The sequence below is a fragment of the Centruroides sculpturatus genome, unplaced genomic scaffold, assembly GCF_000671375.1.
Source record: "Centruroides sculpturatus isolate CEXI.00-Female unplaced genomic scaffold, Cexi_2.0 scaffold576, whole genome shotgun sequence".
NCBI classification, from domain to species: Eukaryota; Metazoa; Arthropoda; class Arachnida; order Scorpiones; family Buthidae; genus Centruroides; species Centruroides sculpturatus.
Window position 1 is genome coordinate 126,806 of NW_019384852.1, and position 22,272 is coordinate 149,077.

General features: G+C 31.6%; 1 protein-coding gene across 1 annotated transcript in view; it reads left to right on the plus strand.

The window, feature by feature from the left end:
* LOC111630498 (SH2 domain-containing adapter protein F-like) overlaps window positions 1–22,272 on the plus strand; it is a 104,646-nt gene that overhangs the window by 38,723 nt on the left and 43,651 nt on the right. Inside the window, exon 3 of the mRNA XM_023374606.1 lies at window positions 13,840–14,919. Coding sequence (XP_023230374.1) covers window positions 13,840–14,919 — 1,080 coding nt within the window. The remainder of the gene's footprint in view (window positions 1–13,839; window positions 14,920–22,272) is intronic.

The window sequence follows — 22,272 nt, forward strand, 5'->3', positions numbered from 1 at the left end:
TTTTTTAGAGTGTCTAATATAAATATTGTGAAAAAATAAATTATATATATATATATAGGCCTATTATATTTTATAAAATAAAGTTTAATATATCCCAACTTATTATTTATTTTTATTTAAAATTATTTGTGTAAAATAATAAAAAAAAGAGTGCGAAAAAGGGTTCGAAACTTAAATTATTTACAATTAATGAAAGGTTGTAATGTATTGCACTTGTAAAGATGGCTAAGAATAATTTACACGTTATCTCTGTTAAGTCTTATATTATTGAGGAAGGAAATAGGTTAAATAATACATATTTGAAAACGTTTCAATCTTAACACCCGAATTTACTTTAGGTTGTTTATAAAACTCGATTTTTAAGCTCCGTATAATAGTAAATTGTAACCAAATATGATATGTAATAGTTTATTTAATCGAAATTTTGTTCTTACCGAATAGTTTTTAATTAACTAAGTATAAATTATATTAAATTCTTAATGCTTAAGTCTATAGAAAGATATTCAACACTGAAAGTTTATGAAAGATATTCAACACTGAAAGTTTATTTTAATTTTTAATTTCCGATTCTAAATATTATTTTTTAGAATATTTTTATATCTTAATTCCTTCGGATAAATAATATAAATTCTGCTGTTTCGGCACGAGAGCTAAATCAAGATTGAAGCTTCCTTTAAAAGGTTAATATTTTCCCAACGCTCCCAAATTTTTTTTTATTTTTGTTGTTGTTTTATTCATTCTCAGTTCATTCGTTTGATAAAAAATAATGAAGTTTGTACATATCTGGTATTTTATTCTTTAGAGATTAATGTGTAATGTAAGAAATAAACCTCTAATTTAATGGAACGGAAGGAAAATTCCAACTTTAAATTCGATCCCCCTTTCATGCTTCTCTCCAAGACCCGCTGAAAGTCCCTCGTGATTTCCGTTCCGGTCTCGAATTAGAAGGCTTCAAACGTTGGACATCGTATCTTTTTTATTATTATTTTTTTATTTTATTTTTGGTCTGCTAAAATTTCAATCGATTCTATTTTTTTGCATTACTTTTTATGGAACGTTTTAACACCTTACAACACTCGCAGATAATATATTTATCTATGTTTAGATAAATATTACAAAAATAATTTTCATTTTTGGATTTTTACAGTTGTGTAAGGTTAAAAGTTTGTGTGTATTTATATCGATTAAAATCTCGCTGTAAAATGTAGAAAAAAAAGACTTTCATATGCTCTTTATTCTCGATCCTGCAATTAATAATAACGAGTGGATTTTAACATAAATATATCGTCAATCTATTACTTAATGTAAAATATTAAATATTCTAATATTAGATTAAATTTTTTTTTACTGAATTTAATATATTTTCAATTAATTGACCGATTTTTATCGTTTTTATAAGAAATTATTAATTTTCAAATGTCATTCGTTCGATACGGATTATACTAAATTCAGTAGAAACCCGATTATCCGAAGCAAACCTGTAATTAAATACGTTACTTTTCTTACGCTGTAATTCATAAAATAAAGTTTAAAACGATAATACATATTACAGAATGATTTGTTTCAGTTATTTTTTTCATTTAACTTCAATGTCAGACACATCATTCGCATTAAAATGTAAGTACAGTACAATAATATCTTATTTTTATTCCTTATTTTATGCATTACCTGTATGATAAATGATGTAAAAATATTGTTCTTACATATGATTAAGTTCAAAAAAGATTAAATATGAGACTTAAAAGTGATACTATAAATCTTTTATATTCGAAATAGTTATTTTTTTTTAAAGTAATTCTTTCTCCTAATATATTCAAAATTAAACACGAAAAATACATTTGATAAAGACGTAAATGAAGCATAGAACACTTGGAAAACGTGACAGAAAGTAATTTAATACGATAATTATTTAAAATTGTTAATACTTGATTATAATTATTTAATTAGTATTAATAATATAATTACAATTAAAACCTTTCTATCGAACAATAATTTAGCAAGAATAATTTTAATTCTGTACTGTTTTAAACACGTCGAAGACACAGAAAAATATAAAAAGCATCAGAATTGATAAATGGACTTTATATTTGCATTTATTTCACAGGATCGAGATAAGTCTAAAATATTAAGTAGTAATAATAATCTGATTAAAATATTTTAACAATAAGCAAGCAATTACTTGATACGATACTCGGTTGTTGAGAGTGGATTTCGAATTCATAATAATCGTAAATTTAAATCCCAGCTCTAAATACAAATGTACCCGAGAGCATCGTTTTTCTAACTCAACTCTCTTATTTTTGATGATAGTCCTTAAAATCTCACAGCAATACATTAAATGCATTATTCATGTCAAAAAAACATAACTTATATCTTGAAAGGATTGATGGAATTATAGCAATAATGAGTAATTCGTTTTAACAATTACCTTATTTATTACCGTGATATTCGAGTTTAAAAGAATCTCTCTATATTGTTATTGAATAAATATACTATTCGGCATATTCATTCCAATGTATTTTTTATGTACCGTATTAAGCGTAATAGTTGTCTGATATAATAAAATATTGAAATATAAAATAATTTATATAATAAGGTAATGTTATCATCGGATCCATCTGCTATCGATCTCCGACTTCTTTGAATAAATCTATATTCTAGTCTTTTTGTAATGTGTTTGTGTGGTGTATAAATTGTCTCTATGAGAAACAGTCGTGTCAAAGAAGTATGTTATTTTTTTTGTTTTCTGTATCGGTCAGTATTGTTTCTGCCTATTATATTTTATATAGAGATATCTACAATATGATTTTTTTTTTTAATTTATTTGCTTAACGTTTTGTTTTTCCCTGATCGAATTTTACTTTTTGTGTAGGTTAAAATCACAATTTTCTAATCTTATTTGTAATCTACTCGATCAAATTTTTTTTGTAATTTATTTTGATATAGCTTCGTTTAGATATTCGCGTGGGATTGCTCTTACTCGTTACCATCGTAACCTTAAAATATATATACGTTTTGCAATCTTTTGTATTTACTTGTTGATTTTGAATTGCCATCGTAATCCTTCCCTTCTCGGGAAATACGATCGAATCAAGATTACCATGTTTCCTTATCAAAGACAAGCAATAGAAGCTCCTGCCATTGTTTTCCATGGAGTGTTATTGTCTTTCGTATCGATAATATACAGAAGCATTATCTAGAGTGATGTGTTTGGTGATGTCTATATCGGGAGGTCGAGTGGAGTGTATTTGCAATCTGAGAGAATAATTGAGTTTTGTAGTACGAAGTATTTTGTTCGGTAAAAAAATATTCCCTCTGTGTATTTATTGTATTTATTTTTTTATTAAGCATGTTTTTAAAGGAATTTTATCTCTCACAGGAGGTGTGGAAAAAATTTATTATTATTATTTATTTATTTTTTATTATAATGGTGATATTTATTTTGTAAATCTTAACCTTTCTACACAAATAATCCTTATTAATAATGATAATTATTATTATTAAATTAAATACGCTGGGTCTTTATTAATATGTTCAGTGATTAACGTAGAATATAGAAAGATTTTTGTTGTAATTTATTCTCCAAATTGCAAAAGAAAAAAAATATAATTTATTGTTATTATTATTTAATTCACCATTAAAATAATTTGTTTATAGATATTGCTAAAGATATTTTGTATATATTAACATATTGAAAAGCTTTGCTGTTTTTAACGATTAAAGCAGATAATGATTTATGCACTCTCTCTCTCTCTCGCTCTCATCCGTCCGAATGTATGGGCATATTTGATGAATATTTGGAATAGATTTAAGAACTGGGAGGATTTTTCTCATAAACGATTAGTTGGAGAAGATCAAAAATCAATTTTTTCGATTTCTTCACGACATCAATATAAAATGAGAAATATTCAAATAATGTAATTATAGACAATTTGTGTACTGTAATTTCAAAAATAGCCATTTAAATTCGTTTCGAAATTACTTATACATTTAAGAAATTGAAACTGTTTCGAGCAATTAGTTGCATTTTTAATTATAAATTTAGTTACACAAACTGGATAATTTTTAAATTATTTTAAAATCTTATTTCGTAATTACAAATTATAACGAAATTACTACTTAAAAATGTTTAAATACAGAAATAATGAGTTGTTTTACATAATTTGGTTGAAGAGTTTTTTTTAAATTAAAGTGTAAAATGGCATCTAATATCTTAAAAAATATAGGCTATATATTTATAACGTGTAGATAAGTGTTATGCTTTTATAGAGATTTTCGAATACAATAAATTGGGGTAAAATGGATTAAGCTAAGCTTTTTAACAGTTTTTATTTTTGTGTTTTGTCCCTACGTGATCTGTTGAAGCTTCTATAAGTCAAGAAAGAAAGTATTTGGCGAAATTCGCTTGGGTTTCAACGAAAAAAATCTTTTGTGTCTGTGTATGAATGACGACAACAGGTGATTGCTTCGGTAAGTTATTGTTAGCACTAGCAATAAACTGAAATATTAAGCTTATGATTACTAATAAAAAATACAAGCCCGTTATTAAGCGAACGTATAGGAATTTTTAAAGATTTATACTGTAGTAAGCATAATGTAATGTTAGTCAACAACTAAAGGTGCATTTTTTTTCGTATTGCATTGAGTATGGAATGATTTGGATCACTCTTTATGAATTTATGAAAATTCATCTCAGAAGATGTATGAACACCACAATAGACAATCACGTTATTTTCATTTTGACTTGAAATTTTATGCGGTAAATGCATTACAACGATTTTTTTTATTAAATAATAGAATTAATCTAATATCGTGGCTTTAGTACAGCTGGATTATGTGTAGCTGGTCTCAAATTACACCATTATGGGCAAGGCATAACCCGTAATGGGAGCTGGTCGGGTAGTCAGTAGAAATAAAAAGACAGTTATCGAGGATCTTGGCTCTCGAAAAAGCTAAATGACCCCAAGAAATTTCCGAAATAATAAAACCAAAGTTCTTAGGGGACAGTTCAGAAGTGGAACCCTAGGATCACTTAGTTACACAATGATGGTAAGGAACGGGGTTCTTATTTTCATCTTTGCCTCTTTCTGTTTGGTGAGTACTAAGAGTATGGGTGTGAAAAAATGTTCTTGAATTGTATTTTAAACTATTTTAATATATTTAGTTTTTTTCGGTGTATTTGTATTTAATTAGTTCGATTATCATAATTGGAAAGCATTCGATCCATTTCACTCTTGCCTTGGGGTGAAATGGATCGTTTGACAATATATTTTGAAGTGTCAATACCATCACTGCCAATAAATTTAATGTGTTTGCGAATTATACCCTTTCAATTACTAGTTCTAATACATTAAATTAAATTAATTGCACTGTAATACATTTTTACAGTGCAGTTAATTTAATTTTCTCTGTTTTTACAATAAGTGATTTTGCTGAAACTTTCCATATCACCCTCACTTACCATTCGAGGAAAAACAATAAACTATTCGTATAATTTAAAAATTAAATATATAATTATCTTTATTTTATTGTATTTAAGAATAAATCACAGCTATATATTGTTTATTATTATTTTAAAAAGCTTTACGGTATATATTAAGCGAAATTATAAGATGTTCAATTAAGAAAACAGAGACACACCATAAGAGGATGATAAAATTAATTTATAAAATATGACTACAAAAATTCTTAATCTTTTTAATTTATTATAGTCCTATTAATAAACAGGGATAAGATGAATTTTATGGCTTATGAGAAGCGTTAAGATAAAATGAATGTAATAAATTAAGTGTACTCTTTTTATGTTTAATAAAGTATTTGTTACAGAAGTGCTGATTTATTCTAAATAACTTTGATTAAATCGTAATTTATTGTTTACATGTAGAATTCTTTCAGCGTATTAAGTATTTTTTTTTAAATTAAAAAGATAATTAAATTATATTAGAACAGGTTAAATTAATAAACAGTTTTATTTTTTAAAAACACGTAAAAGATTTTCTTAAAAGGTTTACTTTTCAGAAGTTACGAGAATTACTATCATTCGGAATTAGTATCACACATTCCTTAATATATAATTAGGAAGTTATAGTCCGAAGCTGTATTACAGCGAAAATCGTTTAATGTATTCAAGCAAATGTGCAATTTAGTTGTTTGGAGGAAAATTTTCATCTCGAAACCATGAAAGAATTTATTTTATGCGTACGTTACTTACACTAAATTTTAATTAGACATAATTAAATAAAATTCAAAAGCGACGTTTATATCTCTCGAGTCTAAACATATTTATCGCTTGGGGTTGTGCGCATTTTTACCTCTAAGTAGGAAACCGTTAGAGTGGGAACGACGAAATTCATAATATGGCTGCTGCTCTCGTGAAACGTAAGAAAGTCGAAAAATTCCGATCCCTCGGGGAGCTGCGGAGCGGGAAGAGCGAATGCATTTGTACGATTGAATTTCATACTTTTCGGGACGAAGTTGTTAAAACTGAAATGATGGAATTGCAGGATTGGTTTCTCAACAAAAATGTAAGAGTTTTAACTTTATTACAAGTAAAAGAATATTTAATAATTGTATGTAACGACTTACTAGTTTATGTTTTTCTGAAATAATAATAATAATATTGTCCTTACATATCTGAAAATCTAAATCATGCGATAAATTTTAAATCAGTATGAAAATATTAATGTTTTTCGAGTGTTAATGATGGTTTAGTTTTAATATCTTTGTCAATATTTTCAGTAGTAAAATAATTCTTGAAAACGTCAAAAAGTTTTTTTTTAATTAAAAGATGGATTACAAGCGTAAATATTTAAAAAAATAAATAAATTTAGGATAGTTTTATTTAAAATTAAATTTGATGGTTAATCATTAAAATCTGTCGTTAGACGTCGAACATAATAAATACCAGAATTTTATGCAAGTTATTAAAGAATTTTTTGCTTTCTGATAAGAAAATAAGTTAGGAAAATTTAATATTTTCGCGAATTATTTATTATTTTTTAAACTTAAATATCTTCTCTCTTTCTTCTTCTTCCTCCTCTTCTTACCTTTTCGCTGAGTAATCTAGATTATCTTTAGTAAGCTGTTTGCACTTCGTAAACACGTGTTTCCATTCTGTTAAGATATCCGAGAGTCTTTTTTATTCTGTTCCATCGTATTCAATGTAGCATCAGAAATTTGAAATTTTCCTGGAGTCTAGTAAAAGAAAACCAACATTCCGACTTGTATTAATCGAAGTATATATCCGCTAGAGGATATTTCGTCGCCGTTTTTTAAGAGTAACGAAAAATCTAGAAAGTTATTGATGATGTCGGTATTGATTTTACTTTCCGGATGATACGGAACTATAAAAAGATGAACTGGCCGTCGGTATCTTGGGTATTTGTTTGGAGTAAAAGGATTCGAATTTGATAGATTATTTTTACAGAAATCCGTGTTTTGTTATTTTTTAAATGATTTGTTAGAAATGTGAAAAACATATCAATACACACCTTTCGTCGTCTATATATATATATATATTATAAATCAAAATTATTCGATTCACGGGATAAACGAAAGAAAAAGCAATTTTCTGTTAGAATAAAGGAACGACGTCGGACCATAACGAGAAAATATTCTCTTCTCGACCTCTTATCATTATCTTAGAAAAACATACCCGCTAGTCGTCCAGTTTACACTCACACTGGGGACCGTATTCAATAGATATTAGACGTGTTTTTTCTTGGGATTCCCCCTTCTCTTTCCCTTTGGCGTCGTGTCATAAAGCGTCGCTTTCTCTCAAAATACTCGGGGATATTATTTCTGCTAGCGGCAGAAAGAAGAAGTAGAAAAAAAAAAGACTTCTTCGTCCTGATACATCGAAAACAATTCACTTGGATGTTTTCTTTAAAACAAAAAAAAAACCTCGATAAAAGAAGGGAAACTTTCCTTATGGAAACATATAAGAATACTATGTGTCTTTATTCATTTTAATTGCCAATTGATAATGTTTACTATTCTTACACCGATTGTAATCCTATAGATCTATGTTTATCTTGCGCTGTCTATCCTCGAAATATCCTATAAATAATCTGATTAGCTCTTTTCTGTTTCTCGCTACGAGGTAGTGCAGGATCCCACCATTGCTTGTAATCTCTTCGACTTTCTCTTGGGACTAGACATCACGCCTCTTGGTGATGGAATCGGATTAGACTGCGAGTAGCAAACATCTCGATGGATGCGCGATAGAAGTTTGCAAATTAATTAATCTTTTTTAGTGTTTTCTTCATTAATTAGAAAACCTATTTCCCTTTTTAATGCTATTTGCTATTCTTTTTCGTCAATACCACCAGCATCGACTTTACTTCGTCAAGCCAATCCCGTGACTTTTTTGCTTCTCTTTTTTTTTTGTCTTTAGGATTTACTTTTAATAGAAAACAATACACCTGAAAGAATGAGATTTAATTTATTGCTTAAAGTGTCTTCGAACACCGCTAATATTTTTCCTTATAAAAATTTTTATCGATTTATCAATAAATAGCGCATTAATTACGAATTCGATATTAAATTTCTGATATGACAGTTCATTTTAAAAAAAGTAAAACACGATAATTAATGCGTTAATTTTTAAAGGAAATTTCTTGTTAAAAATCTGTAGAAATTTCAAACGAGTAGAATTATTTTTAAACATAAACACGGTATAAATAATACTGTACAGTACATTGTTTGTTGGATGGTTTTTATCCCAAAGTTTTTCTTTATGAAATGTACCCACCTATCCATTAACTAAGAATATCAATCCGGGATTATCTGCAGACAAAAATGCACTAGGACAGCAGACAATTGGAATTAGTGTCAGCTTGGCTGGCATCCGAGGTTTGGATTTTTTGCACACCGTCACGTTTCTGTCACGCTTGTCACTTTTCCTTTCTTTGACGAAAACGTGTTTCTTAGGCAGCACCGAAGTTTTTCGGTAGCCAAAACATTCGAAAAGAAAAAAAATATGCCGTAGTAGGAGATAAATTTTTATTTTTATTTTAAAAAGTATTATTTCCTATCGTCTACCAAGTTATACCTTGACTCATAGATAGGTCGATCTCATTTCCAGATCGTATGAAACGATATCGATCATCGTACAATCAAACTAGATCAAAGGATCACTCTCGTAATTGTGTGTGGCCCTACGCTAGTTTTTCTTTTAGATTCGAGAAGAAATTGTCAGATCGTTTCGGTTGATAGGATTCTAGCCATCTGTGACAGAACCCGTGATTTGTGTGATAAGAAATTACAACCTTCGACCAAGTATTTTCATTACGCCAGTTCTCCTCGCGCTATAGCGAATGGAAAGCTATAAAAGAGGTCTTGGTGTCAGTCTCGCGAGATGACATCCATCGATGCCATGCTCGGACGCGGCTTATTTCCGGACTCGATCGTAACTCTGACCGGGGATTAAGTGGAAAGTTCGTTTCCCGTCGCTACCGCCGACTTCCTATCGTGTTTATTTATGTCGATGTTTGGATCGTATTATCACCCGTTCTCTGCGGGTAGTGGATTTGGAACGAGAGAGAGTGGTCTTCCTACTCCCACTCCTTCTGGTCTAGTGCCCGGTAATGCCAGACCTTTAAGCTGATTAAAGGAAATACCCGACTGACGTCATTACAAACTCTGGAATGCTCGCGCGCGATCAGTCTGCTGGATATTAAAACCTGTCCATCACCTTACCGACTAATCTCGAGTTCTTTTCCATATCCTCCTCCGCCATTTTCCGTAATCTTTTCTTACAGAAAAATTATGCTAATTATTTTAATCGGGCCACCGAAAGTATTCTCGCATCGGCCGGCATTGTTGCGTCTTTCTACTTCTGGTATATTCTTGATGCTTCTCCGTTTACGTGTGTAGTTCTGCCAAGAAGCTCTTACCCAAAGTAGGTAGGTACCCGCATTACCGGAATTCGGACTCCTGCGGGATATATCACATCCCCAAACTATCGGTCGGGGACCTGTTTTTCCTCTATTTACCTGCGCTTACGTTATGTATCTCGCCCGTAAAGCACGTGTCGTGTGATAAATGTGGGGCTCGAAGAAGAAAAACGGCTCTGGAACTAATGAAGGAGAATCTGTGTCTTGGGACAACGACACTAATACATTGAACCGGATGTGACAAGAAAAGGCTTTTAACAACATCTCCCCGTAGATGACGCGAGGCGACATCTGACCTCACCGTTTCTCTTCTTTTCTCTCTCTCTCGAGGGGCGATTTATGAAGCACGCACCCGTTAAAGAAAAATCTCGTTGTACTTCTGTTCTAATTTTTCTTTTTACCTTATCCTTTTTGTCGCTCCTTTATTCCGGACGGGCGATTCACAAACTGATCTAACTTCTCTCCATCTAATCTCCGTCGTTACAGTTATTAATGAACGTCGGATATCTGTCCGTAGTGTGTCGTAATTAGTGTCGGCAATCGGATATAATGCGTTTTTAAAAGCGTTCGAACTAAGTCTATCGAATTCCCCTTCGCTAATTAACAACTAGACTTTTGGCGTTTGTGTTTAAATTGATCCGACGTCACACGCGTATTGGGACGACTTAACACGTGACACAATTACTTAATTATCGGCCCTTCGCTTAATTCGTGTCCTCTATTTCGATTTAGTACAGATAACGCGAGTTTCTTTTAATTAGTTCCATTGTTAAAATTTTCCATCGGGAAATGGAACGTTACGGGGATTACATTTTCACTACTTATTTATAAATTCCGAATAAGATAAATGCTCGACTTGTTACGACTGCATTCGTATGGTAATCCGATGAATCGAGTCATTAATAAATTCTAAAAATTACGATTTGATGAACCTTTTAAAATAACGTTTTGCATTGTCTAAGGACTCTTAACAAATATAAAAGTCAAATTCGATTTATTACGTTGTATTGCCAGGAAACGTAACCTAAGAATAACTTTGTTAACTCCACTTTAATTATTATTTTACACAATTAGTTTCAATAGTTAAATCCGAGCTCTTCTGTGCAGAAATTTCACTTAAAAATCTTAGTATATGTTCGTGGAGTATTTGATAAAACATAAATTCTACCATTAATTTTGTTGACCTTTCTCGGAGGTTTGTTGACACACTAGACACTGTAGTAAGTTGTAAATTTGTTTTAAAAACTTTTAAAACATTGTCAAAAATGATTTAACATTGGCTACCAGAATTTATATTGATTTTAGGGATATTATTTCTTCCGGAATTTTTCATATCAAGTACAAATTAAGTGAAAATTCTGGTCACGTAAATTAGATACGCGAATGATCTTTGGATCATATATAAATGATCATTCTTCCCCCCTAGAAAAGAATATTTTCGAGGGGAAAATTGTTTTTTCAGCATAAATTATGAATAAAATTTCTGTCTACAGATTAACTCAGCTATAGAAATTACTTTTGGTTTTCCACTAAGAAATTATTTTCTTCTACTTATTTATAGAATTTACAAATTTTAATACAAATTGATATACTTTACAAGGGTATAAACACCTCGTATTACAATATCATAACAGCTGTTGTAAATTAGTTGTTTTCTATGAGATGGGAATATCCTGTCTGAGTCAAATTTTCATTCTGTTGTATCGGTGGTAGTTCGGATTATGAATTCATTTTATGCGTTACGCACGGTGATTAACGAGCTGTAAGATTATAGAAAGTCTTCAGAAATAGGCTAATTAATTTTTCGTAATTATTTTAAAATAGTAATTATTACGTAATTAATCATTTTAAAAGTCTTAATCGATTCTTACAAATCGTTTTATCATTTTAAATAAATCTACGAGAATTTTTGAATGTAGCCAATAAATTCAAAATATGAGAATAATTAAAAATTTTATACTAAATTAGATATAAAATTCGACCAATAGGTTGAATAGAATGCATTATATAATGTCTATAAAATATTTATTTTACTATGTTTTTACACGCTTATCAAATTTAAAAAAATTATGCAGTGTCTAAGTGTGTTTATTTATTTATTATTTAATGAGTGAAAAAAATCCACAGGCGAAGACAGGTGTATTTATATATTTTGGGGTCTGAAACAGAAGGGTTAAATGAATTTATTCACAGATTTTTGTTGAATAATTCGAGTACCTGTATATTAATATCAAAGTTACGTTTATATTCATAAATATACATAAATAAACACGCATTCACTTTTATCTTTAGTGACAACACTAGGTGAAAAGTTAAAAACTGTATACTTTATAAATGACAAATGGATCCTTTCCAGATATAAAGAGCTGGAAGCAACCGTTTCATCTGCCTTAGTAGTTTCGACCCTGGTAATAAAAATTTATAAATATAATAATAAATATAAAAACAAGCTGTAGTTTATAACATTTCACTGAAATCCTTTTAAACTGTTCTTTATGCATATTATATTTTCAATGAGTTGATGTTGATTGTGCATTATTTTTTTCCTCTCTACTTTTTCGCTAACGAAAAAAAAAAGTGCATTTAGTCAAATACACGTTATCGTTTTCTAGTTAAATAATTTTAAAAAATTAGTTTCGTTTTAAACATTTGACTTCTAACAGTTAGCTTTATTTTTTTCATATACTAGTTCCGTGTGTGATGTGGAAAACTTTTGTTCTAGACAAGTAATCGATGTAGGAGAGGCTTTGGATGATATATACCCTGCTGATACTTCCAGGTGGGTAACCAGGAGAAGATAACAAATGGTCCCTACAGTCGGAATTAATGTACCTTTCTCATTCCGATTGAGACGGTCGTGTAACGGACCCATGCCTTACTTAGAAAAAGTCACTTGTTGCCGGTTGTAGAAGCTTAGGGATTTGCCATCCAGATTTTTCTGCTTTCAGAACTTCTCGATCGAAAACGTTCCATATTTTTTTTTTTATAGAAACAATTTCTGAAACAAATCTCGGTGTTTCTTTTCTCGTTTCATTATATCTACAATAACTATTCGCTGTCGATTGTCAAACTCTTTGATATTAGAGAAATATAAGACCCGTTTTAAATTTACATATTTTAAAAATAAAACAACGAAGAACGTGCGATTTTGTTACGGACGTCTGCGATCCCGACACGGACTTACATAAAATTTTGCATATTGAATTAGATTGTAAAGGAAGAAAGCAAAATCGGGAAGAAAATTTGATAAGCTCCGGAGAACTGGAGTACTTTTAGAATATTTGTCTTAAAAAAAAGTAATACTACGAAGCTTTATTTTCTGGTATATCGGGGGGAAAAATCAATATATCTCCACGTCAGTTTTATGGTATTTATTACGTTATCCGATTTTCAGGAATTTGTATTGTCATCAATCCTGTAAGTGTAAAGTAAAAAGGTAGAGAACTATTGAACGTGGTTTTCCTTTATGAAAGATACTGTGAAGACGAAGCGTTTTGAGTTTAAGCGAATGCGTGGATCCTTTTACAGAAAAATTCCTCTTAAATCGATTTTTGTCTTTGCATGTAGAAGCTTGCCCACCTGTCTGATTAGAAACTCGAATCTCTTTTCTCAAGAGAGGCGAGAAGAATGCATTTATCAACTTTCTCGAATCTCTTCGTTACTAATAGATATCGCGAGATAATATTCTCATAAATCGTTCATCTTGATAAAATATATCGAATGTCGAGTAATTTGGAAGCGGGCTCCTGTTTTGGCATGCGTTGCACTATTATACAAGAGACGTGTGTCCGCTTCAGTTAAATCCATTACACGTGCGATCTACCCGCCTCGATAGGCAGGAGGGATTTTCAAACTACGACCATCTCCCTGACAAACTGAAGGTCGCTAGGAGCTTTTCAATTATTGAGAAGTAATTACATATATATTTTTCTTTTATTTTTAGTTCATAAAGAAGACGATGATTACTACGAGGAGGTGAGCACGTGCAATTGTCACGACGAGGATGAGCGACCGGCTGACGAATACGATGAGCCATGGGAATGGAGTGTCGGGCGACATTTTGCCAGCAGCCTGCAAATATCGCCTACTCGGCCATTGAGTACAGACGAATCGTCCTCAGTAGCTGAAGAAACAAGAGGAGACGACGACGACATGACTACGCGACAAAGGCATATTTACGAGACGGCCTTCGACAGTAGAGTGAAGAGGGAAGTGGAAGACATCGATCGCTTAGCTCAGAGTCCCGTCCTTCACAGTGACTATCTAAGGACCAGGTTGGGATCGGGAGACGGGGCAGGACTACGCATCATCTCCAGACCGCCGTCTAGCACGGGTAGTTGTTCGTCGTCCAGTACGCCGACGCATCAGCCTCGCGTCCTCAGGGAGTCGCCACGCTTGGCTCCACGACCTTTTCCGCCTCATCTGACACCGACCGAAAAGAGAAAAGTCACCCTGGTTAGGGATCCGTCGTCGTCGCCCAAAGCGCATCACATCCGCGTTACGGCCAGCGTCGAACCTTTACCGAGGACTTTGCTCAATAATCAGAACGGTTCTCCGTTCGTTACCAAGAAACCCATTCACGGTCATCAAGGTATTAAAGTGTTACCATCCGAACCATGCAAAAATAAAAATTCTACCTCCAACGAAACGCACCGACCTGAAAGGGTAACGAACGGCACCAATTTAAAGACCACCAAAGACATGGACCAATCGTCGGTGAGTTCAGACTCGCCTAATAACGTGCCCAGAAAAGTGGCGGCTCTGGAAAGCACCCGGTTTCCCTGTCACGCAGTCAGTTCGGGGGAAGCGCAGAGTCCCCGGAACGATAACAGGCCGTCGGACGATTACGATCCGCCTTGGGAGTATCCGAAATTGACTAACGGCATCACCACAGCCGTGACGTCGGAACCTCGTCACGACACAGAGACTAACTCCTCGGGAAACACCGAATCCGCGTCGAGTTCGTCTCCTCCACTGTCCATTAATAAATCTGACGTGCCACCGTCTTTAACAAAGCCTTCAGGTAAGACAATATATATTTCCTTTCTATCTGCTTTAACCTATCGTGTCCAATCACAAATTATTACACTATATAAAATAAAGAAATTAGATAAATTACCGCCATTTTAAAGCGGGTTTTTAATAAATCCAGAAACTTCTACCGCTTACGATTCTTCGTTGCAAAACTCAATTCGTAATAAATAATACATTGTCCATAAGTTTCTGAAAAATAGGTTATAACGACATCGGATCTCTCCGCTAAATTGTTTTTATTATTTATTAAAAATGATTAACGGATAATTATCTCGGAATGATCGTTTAGAAACACAAAAGTAGAAAATTTCCCCTAATTCGATGGAAGAAGTACAGCAAAATGGTCGTTTTCCGCCGTCGGTCGACTACAAAGCGTACTACGATATTGCAGTTTGCACTTTGCACGTTTCGTCTTTAATCATTTCGCCAGTGGAATAGATTCCACTCGACGACCAGTTAATTGATGCGCCATTAATCACGGACCCAGTTTGACAACGCGATTTAGCGCTCGTTTATTCCCGTAATCGCCGCCTTTTCATCTTAAATAGTACCGAATCGAATCTATTTTAAGTCCATTCTTCGCGTGAAAGTCTTTTTTTGTCAAGAGTAGAATATTTCACTCGAGCTAGTCCGTTTCTTATACAAGAATATCATAAACATACTAGCGAATAATCTAATTTTACTTATTTTATTTTATTTTTATAATAAATTAACGAAATTTTTTTGAATGCCCGCCATTGAAATTTACACTCGACAGTAAATTATAATTGTTCCACCAAGCGCCACGACGGATGAAATACTTTAAATGTCGTAAAATTTCGGCCAAACCTCGTGGCATTATAATAATGTTTAAGTCACGATCGTTTGTAGGAGTCGTTAATGGAAAAAAACTTCCATTCCGGGTAGGATTATCGCTCATTCTCTTCGAAAATGGCCGCATCGTCATGTGTGAGCGAACATTTCATATCTGGGCCGAGGAAATCCTGTTGACAAATAGTTTGTCCGGATACCTGCTCGGAATCGTAAAACAGGGACGGTTCCCCTCCGCTATAAGGTCGAGTGTGCGGTCGCTATATTTCACGGGTAGCTAAATCTGAGGATTGACAACGAATCGCGTTTCATTCCGACCACGTTCGGTTCACGTCCGCGAAAGAAAATCTACTTTCATTTAAATATTACTAGGTAAATCTTGTTTTATAGACTCGTATTATTATTGGTCGTCGCGGCTTCCAAATAATACGCTCGGAATACTCTATACTCCAAAAAAAAAAAAAAAAATCCGTCCGGAGTGACTATATACCGGTCGAAAACGCGAGACCGTGCCATATCATATCGATGAAAATATCTACTGTAGAAACCCAGCTCATACATTTCCATGGGCAAGGAAAAAAAATGATCTTCTCTAAATATGTTTACTCCGCTTCTGGTGTTGAGTATTACGTAGCTTTAAAGATAACAACTAAATAAATTACAGTCGACCCCCCCTATAACACTGTTGATTATTCCGTTTTATATGAATTCCGTGTTGTACGAGTCACTTAGATTTTACATATACGTGTGCCGGGCTGTGAACGTCTCACGTATTTGTAAAATTTAAGTGACTCGTACAACATGGAATTCATATAAAACGGAATAATCAACAGTGTTATAGGAGGTCGACTGTACTTTTGTATTTAATATTATTTTTCTAGTTTTTAACTAGTATGTTCATACGTCGCTTAATGAGTCGCGACGTTAAAAGATTCAAACTTTTATATCTTAATTGTTACCATCCCCTAATTGTCGTTGGCTTTCGAAATTCGTCCGGGTTAAGATTTAGTAAGAAATTTCAATGGAGAACCGACAATATTTACGGTTCATTCATTTTAATGTAACGACGTAGGCGAATTATCTTTGGTTTCCTCCCACCGAGGATGCAAAAAATCGAACAAACGACTCCGTCAGGAGGTGCTCGAGAGGGAATCCAGGTGGCTCGATGACTCTACGTAAGACAAACTTCCTGGACAAAGTTGGTCCGTTACCTCCGTGTCAATTAATTACTGTAAATATATACGGGACGAAGCGACATTAAAAGGACACTTCGGTAATTAGCGGAAAGCGTCTGCGCCGTCCTCCGTCCACTCGTTAACGTCTCGCTTCACGTACTTCGCACCCCCAAACTGTGTTTGATCAACACTAGAGACGACGTGAACGAAATATTTAAAAACGATAAGGGGGGCATTCTCTCTATAGAGTTATTCGTAGCCACGTTTCTATATCTGTGAGATATTTGATTCGTCGTAAGCCAGGTTGCATCGGTTGCCATTGGTATTAAGGGAACGCGTTTACGTCCCTATCGACTCTCAGGTATTGATGACGCAATACAGGAAAGTGCCGGGCAATCATTTTATAGCAGCCATTCGTCTGATGAATGTTCGATGTTTGTGTGGATGCTATATTGTGATAGAATTGTAATAGGATAGAAATAATGATAACCGTCGGTAGGACGTACAGAAATGGAAGAAAGAATGCAATCCATTTAAGTAAATAACGCTGTAGCTTTACGGTATTTCGTCATATTCTGTCGACTTCGAGTACCGGACGTTAATAAATAAAAATAACGACACACAACTTTAAAATGTTAAGACAAATTGCATACGCCGCTTTCTTCAAGGAAATGGCTTTTAGTTTATTATTTATTGATAAATCTTTTTTTACTTAAAAAAAAATGTATATGTATATAAAGCAATATAAAATATTAACTTTTCTTTTATATTCACTTTCAAATTGATATCTTGAAGATTTTATTCGTTAATTTTATTATTATTTTTTATTCATCTTTATTGTTGTATCTAATTAACTACAATTATTTCGGTTTTAAAGCGCGAGTGATAACGAATTAATTAATTAAAAGTTGTATATTTTGGAAATTAATTTTAAAAAAATTAATATATTCGGTTCAAACATTTGAAAATCTTTTTTTAAAATAGTGTTTTGTTATTGATATTTCCGTTGTTTTCCCTTAAAGACCATGTGTATTTCGTACACGAAAATTCGAGTACCATTTTGGATGGTGTTGGCCACCCACCATCAAATAAACGTCGATGGCCTCTAAGATGAGTGCTATAGCAACATAAAACATTCGAATTGTTTCTTTACCTCTTTAAAATGATTCTGTTTGTTTCGAGGGATACTTTAACAATAAAATGGTGAAAATCGAATTTTATAGATTTTTTTCTTTTTTTTTCCCCACATTCTCGTCGAGTTATTCGTCTCGTCTTTTGATTTTAAGACGATTTCTAGTTTATGTAGATTTTTATTCTGAATTTCTAGTATTAATTTTAATCCATATAATAAAACTCTAAAGCGGTATTTTGTTTACAGTTGTTAATTAATGACAATAAAATTAAAAAAAATATATAGAAAAATTTTCAGTGTCTTCGACTTAAATTAATTAAAGTAATCCCTTCATTTACTCCAATTTATTTTCACTCTATTTTAAATAATCAACTTTATGGAAATAAATGATAGTTGCATGAAAAAGTGTGTTTTTTTGTTATCAGTAACCTATTGCATAGAGGTATGTTTAAAAAAAAATAATAATAAAATTTAGTTTATAATGTTTTAACCCAGTAAAGTAAAACCTGTTCAAAACGGATCGACAACGTGCTAGTCCGCTTTACACAAGTTTTACTGTACAGTCGATTCCCTATAACACTGTTGATTTTTCCGTTTTATATGAATTCCATGTTGTACGAGTCACTTAGATTTTACAAATACGTGAGCCGTTCGCAGCCTAGCCACACGTATTTGTAAAATCTAAGTGACTCGTACAACATGGAATTCATATAAAACGGAAAAATCAACAGTGTTATAGGGGGGTCGACTGTATTTGAAAACAGAACCGTATTTTAAAACGTTGTTTTCGTGTAATCAATTACTCGCGTAAATGGAGGGATTGCTGTATTTATTCTTCTGTTATCTCTTGTCTTAGGGTTATAGAAATTATTCTATTCGTTGAGAAAAATCTATGTTTAAATTGTATTAAAATATTTTATTACTTTCTTATATAATTTATTTATAAAATGATTTAAACATCTGTATATTCTTATAAATAATGTAAGTAGGACTACGTATATTACACACGTGTATCTTTAACTTTTCATTATTTGCCAAAGCTTATGTTACGTTCAGGTTATTTTAAACTATTAAATAGATTGAATTTATCTCGATGTTCGAAAGCTAATATATTGCAAAAAAAATGAGAATTGATATGTACTTTTTAAATTTTACATAATACTTTATGTTATTTGTTTTTTTTTTTCAAACGGCTTCAACCATTTTTGGAAATTCGATATTAAAACTGAAGTTGGTTCCATTATAAATTTAATGTTCGTATAAATATTAAATTTAATTATAAAATATAAATATTTATATGTATAAATATAATAGAATCTGGGGAATTTCTTCACGCTGTGTATTATTATTGCACGCTTCACCAGAAATGGCACTAATCGATAATTACATAGTTTGTACAGTCTCGAGGTGACTGCATGCCTCATTTTAAATGTAATACTTAAAAATAGCAATTTCTTATTTAAAAAAAAAAAAAAAAAAAAATAGAAATGTTTCTTCGGATTACGAAAGATTTAAAGGGAAGGATTGTTTTTAATAGAATTTAGCCTAATCTTTTCATACTCTACTCTCCATTGTATTCTCGTGAATGACAAACAATGTGAAACAATTATAAAATAATACAAGTAATCTAAGTTTCGCAATTGAAAAACCAATATAAATGTTTAATCCCACGTATTTACGATTTTTCAAATTGTTGCTGCTCGGATCTCATAACATATTTTGTAGTTTCCTCCTCCGATATCCCTCGACGCAATACTTTAGATGTGTAAATTGCTTGTACAGTACAATCTTATTTACTTAATAAGTAAAATTACGACAATCTTTTTTAATAATCATCTTTACAAATGCATTCTCGAGCCGTAATTTTTCCTTTCGCGAATAAAAGGAAAGATAGCGTAAAGGGGGATAAGCAAACATTCGAGAAACGTCTAATGAATAGATCCCACGATAAAGATAAGGTATGAGAAAGATAAGAATCTTTTTCTAAGAAAGTTTTTTCTTTTATGGACGCAGCAATCTCTAGATACAAATTTAATGTTAAGAAATCGTGCTTTTGGCAATTCCCTGACAAAAATCCTGCAAATACGACACGCCGGTATATGTACTACTGTACTTGTTTTGTAATAAACTAGGGAATTTCATATTTTTAGATTTATATTTTCTTTGTTTTAAGTATATAAACTTAACGTTCAAGTTGTTACTTACTTAAGAAAATAATAATAATAATAATACAAAAGTATTTATTAGCTCTTTGCATTTAGTTTAAAAGTCAAGAAAGGTTAATTTTAATACTACTGATTACCTTCTCTTGACGTTGGAGATTTATTTATATTATTGTTAATTACGATATTCCTGTACCCGTTCCGAAATACTTTTTCATTTAGACATGTCTTAGAAAGTTATAATTGTAATCTTACCATTCTTATTACGTCTTTGACAAATAAAAGAGGAACAACATTGGGGGTAATGACAAGATTTGTAGTTCTGTCGAAAATTGAAAATACTTTGCAAACTTTCTTCTTGGGAAATGACAATAAATACTTATTAGGTAGCTTCGAGTGTCTTTCGTTCCACCCAGAAACAATGGATTTGTTTAACCATTAAAAGAAACTCATTTCCAATCGATACGTAATTTTCATCATTGCTGCATTTAAAAACTTTTTAATATTTTCACTAACCCTCCCAATAGAATTGAAAGCGGACGAAATCATCGAGCTAAAACTTACTCTCATCATAAAATGTTACATTTGCAGATCTTCGTTCAGAGATTTGGTACTTTGATTAAAAAAAAGCACACACAAAAAAACAAAAAAAAATTCAATATGTCTGGAAATGTGCCGTGGTATGTTTATTTATTTATTTTGTTTTGGAATTTTTAAGGTTCTGACGTTTTGGTGACATTAAGAACAGTCTGTTGGGAAATATAAAACTCCAATTTTTGTTTGATTTTCTCTCTCTCTCTCTCTCTCTCTTTTTTTTATATTGCTTGAATTATTCCACTTCTGACGCAAAAGTCATTTTAATCTTTTTTTTTCTCCTAGTACAGCAATTTTCCTTTCAGAAACTTTTCAGATGCTTTGAACTCTTTACGTAATTTTTAACTATAAAATGTTATTTTCACTGATTATCATTGGTGTAATTTTTAAGTTTTAATTATTCTCAAGTATGGAATAAAAACATCTACAGTATTATATTACTGTGCTTTATTTTTTGTCGGTCTATCTGTAGAATCTTCTGTGCCTAATAATGCAATGTGTATTCATCGTTTCAACTAATTAGCAACTTCAGAATTTCTTATTACGTGTAGACGTTATTTGAAACTTTGTATTCAAATTCTAACCACTTGAATATTTCTTTTGATATAAATTTAAAAAGTTGGATTTGTACCCAGATACGTGACTACACTATTATTAAGAAACAAAACGATCAACGTCTCACTTTTTTTCATATTAACAACATCGAAAGTTTCATTTACTTTGCATTCTAAATTTCGCTACATTCTTATAAATGTTATATAAAGTATAAAATTTTGATTTTAATGTATAAAATATGAATTTAAAATAAAATCTCTTCGCTTATATAACGAAATAAAGTTTCTGAATTTATTTTTAAAGAGTCGCAAATGTAATTTTATCAATTTTATATTTATATTTTGATTAAAATTTAAAATATAAGTTTGTTTTCTTTTATATATACAATATATCTATTTTTGCTCAACAATAAAAATATACTATTTTAATTTACATCTAAAACGTGTGTATTTTTCAATGAGTAATTTCAATTGTTTAAAATGCTATAAAAGACACGATAACTTGTGTTAAAAAGTAATGTTTTTAGTTACTGACAAAGTATATAAAAGAAATTATCTGAAATCTTTTCTATGCCTCTTTGGATAAGTTTGATATGCTCAATACTTTGATACGAGTTAACTCTTAATGTTAGACCTATCAATCGTTGATTCCAATAGTTTTCACCGATAATACTAAGAGGAACAACAAAATTCTATCCGATAACAAGGTTGACTGAAAACAAAAGTCTCGATAAAGCACTAAACCAGTAAGTTGTCGTGATAAGTGCACAAGTCTTTTAGTTTGTTTCTTTTCTATTAGACAAAATCTCTTCTTCCTTAATAATTAAGGAAGAAGAGATTTTGCATATGTGGCGTAATAAAAAAATTCAATTCTTTTAAATAATTTCAATAATTTTTGTAACTAATTTATGGAAA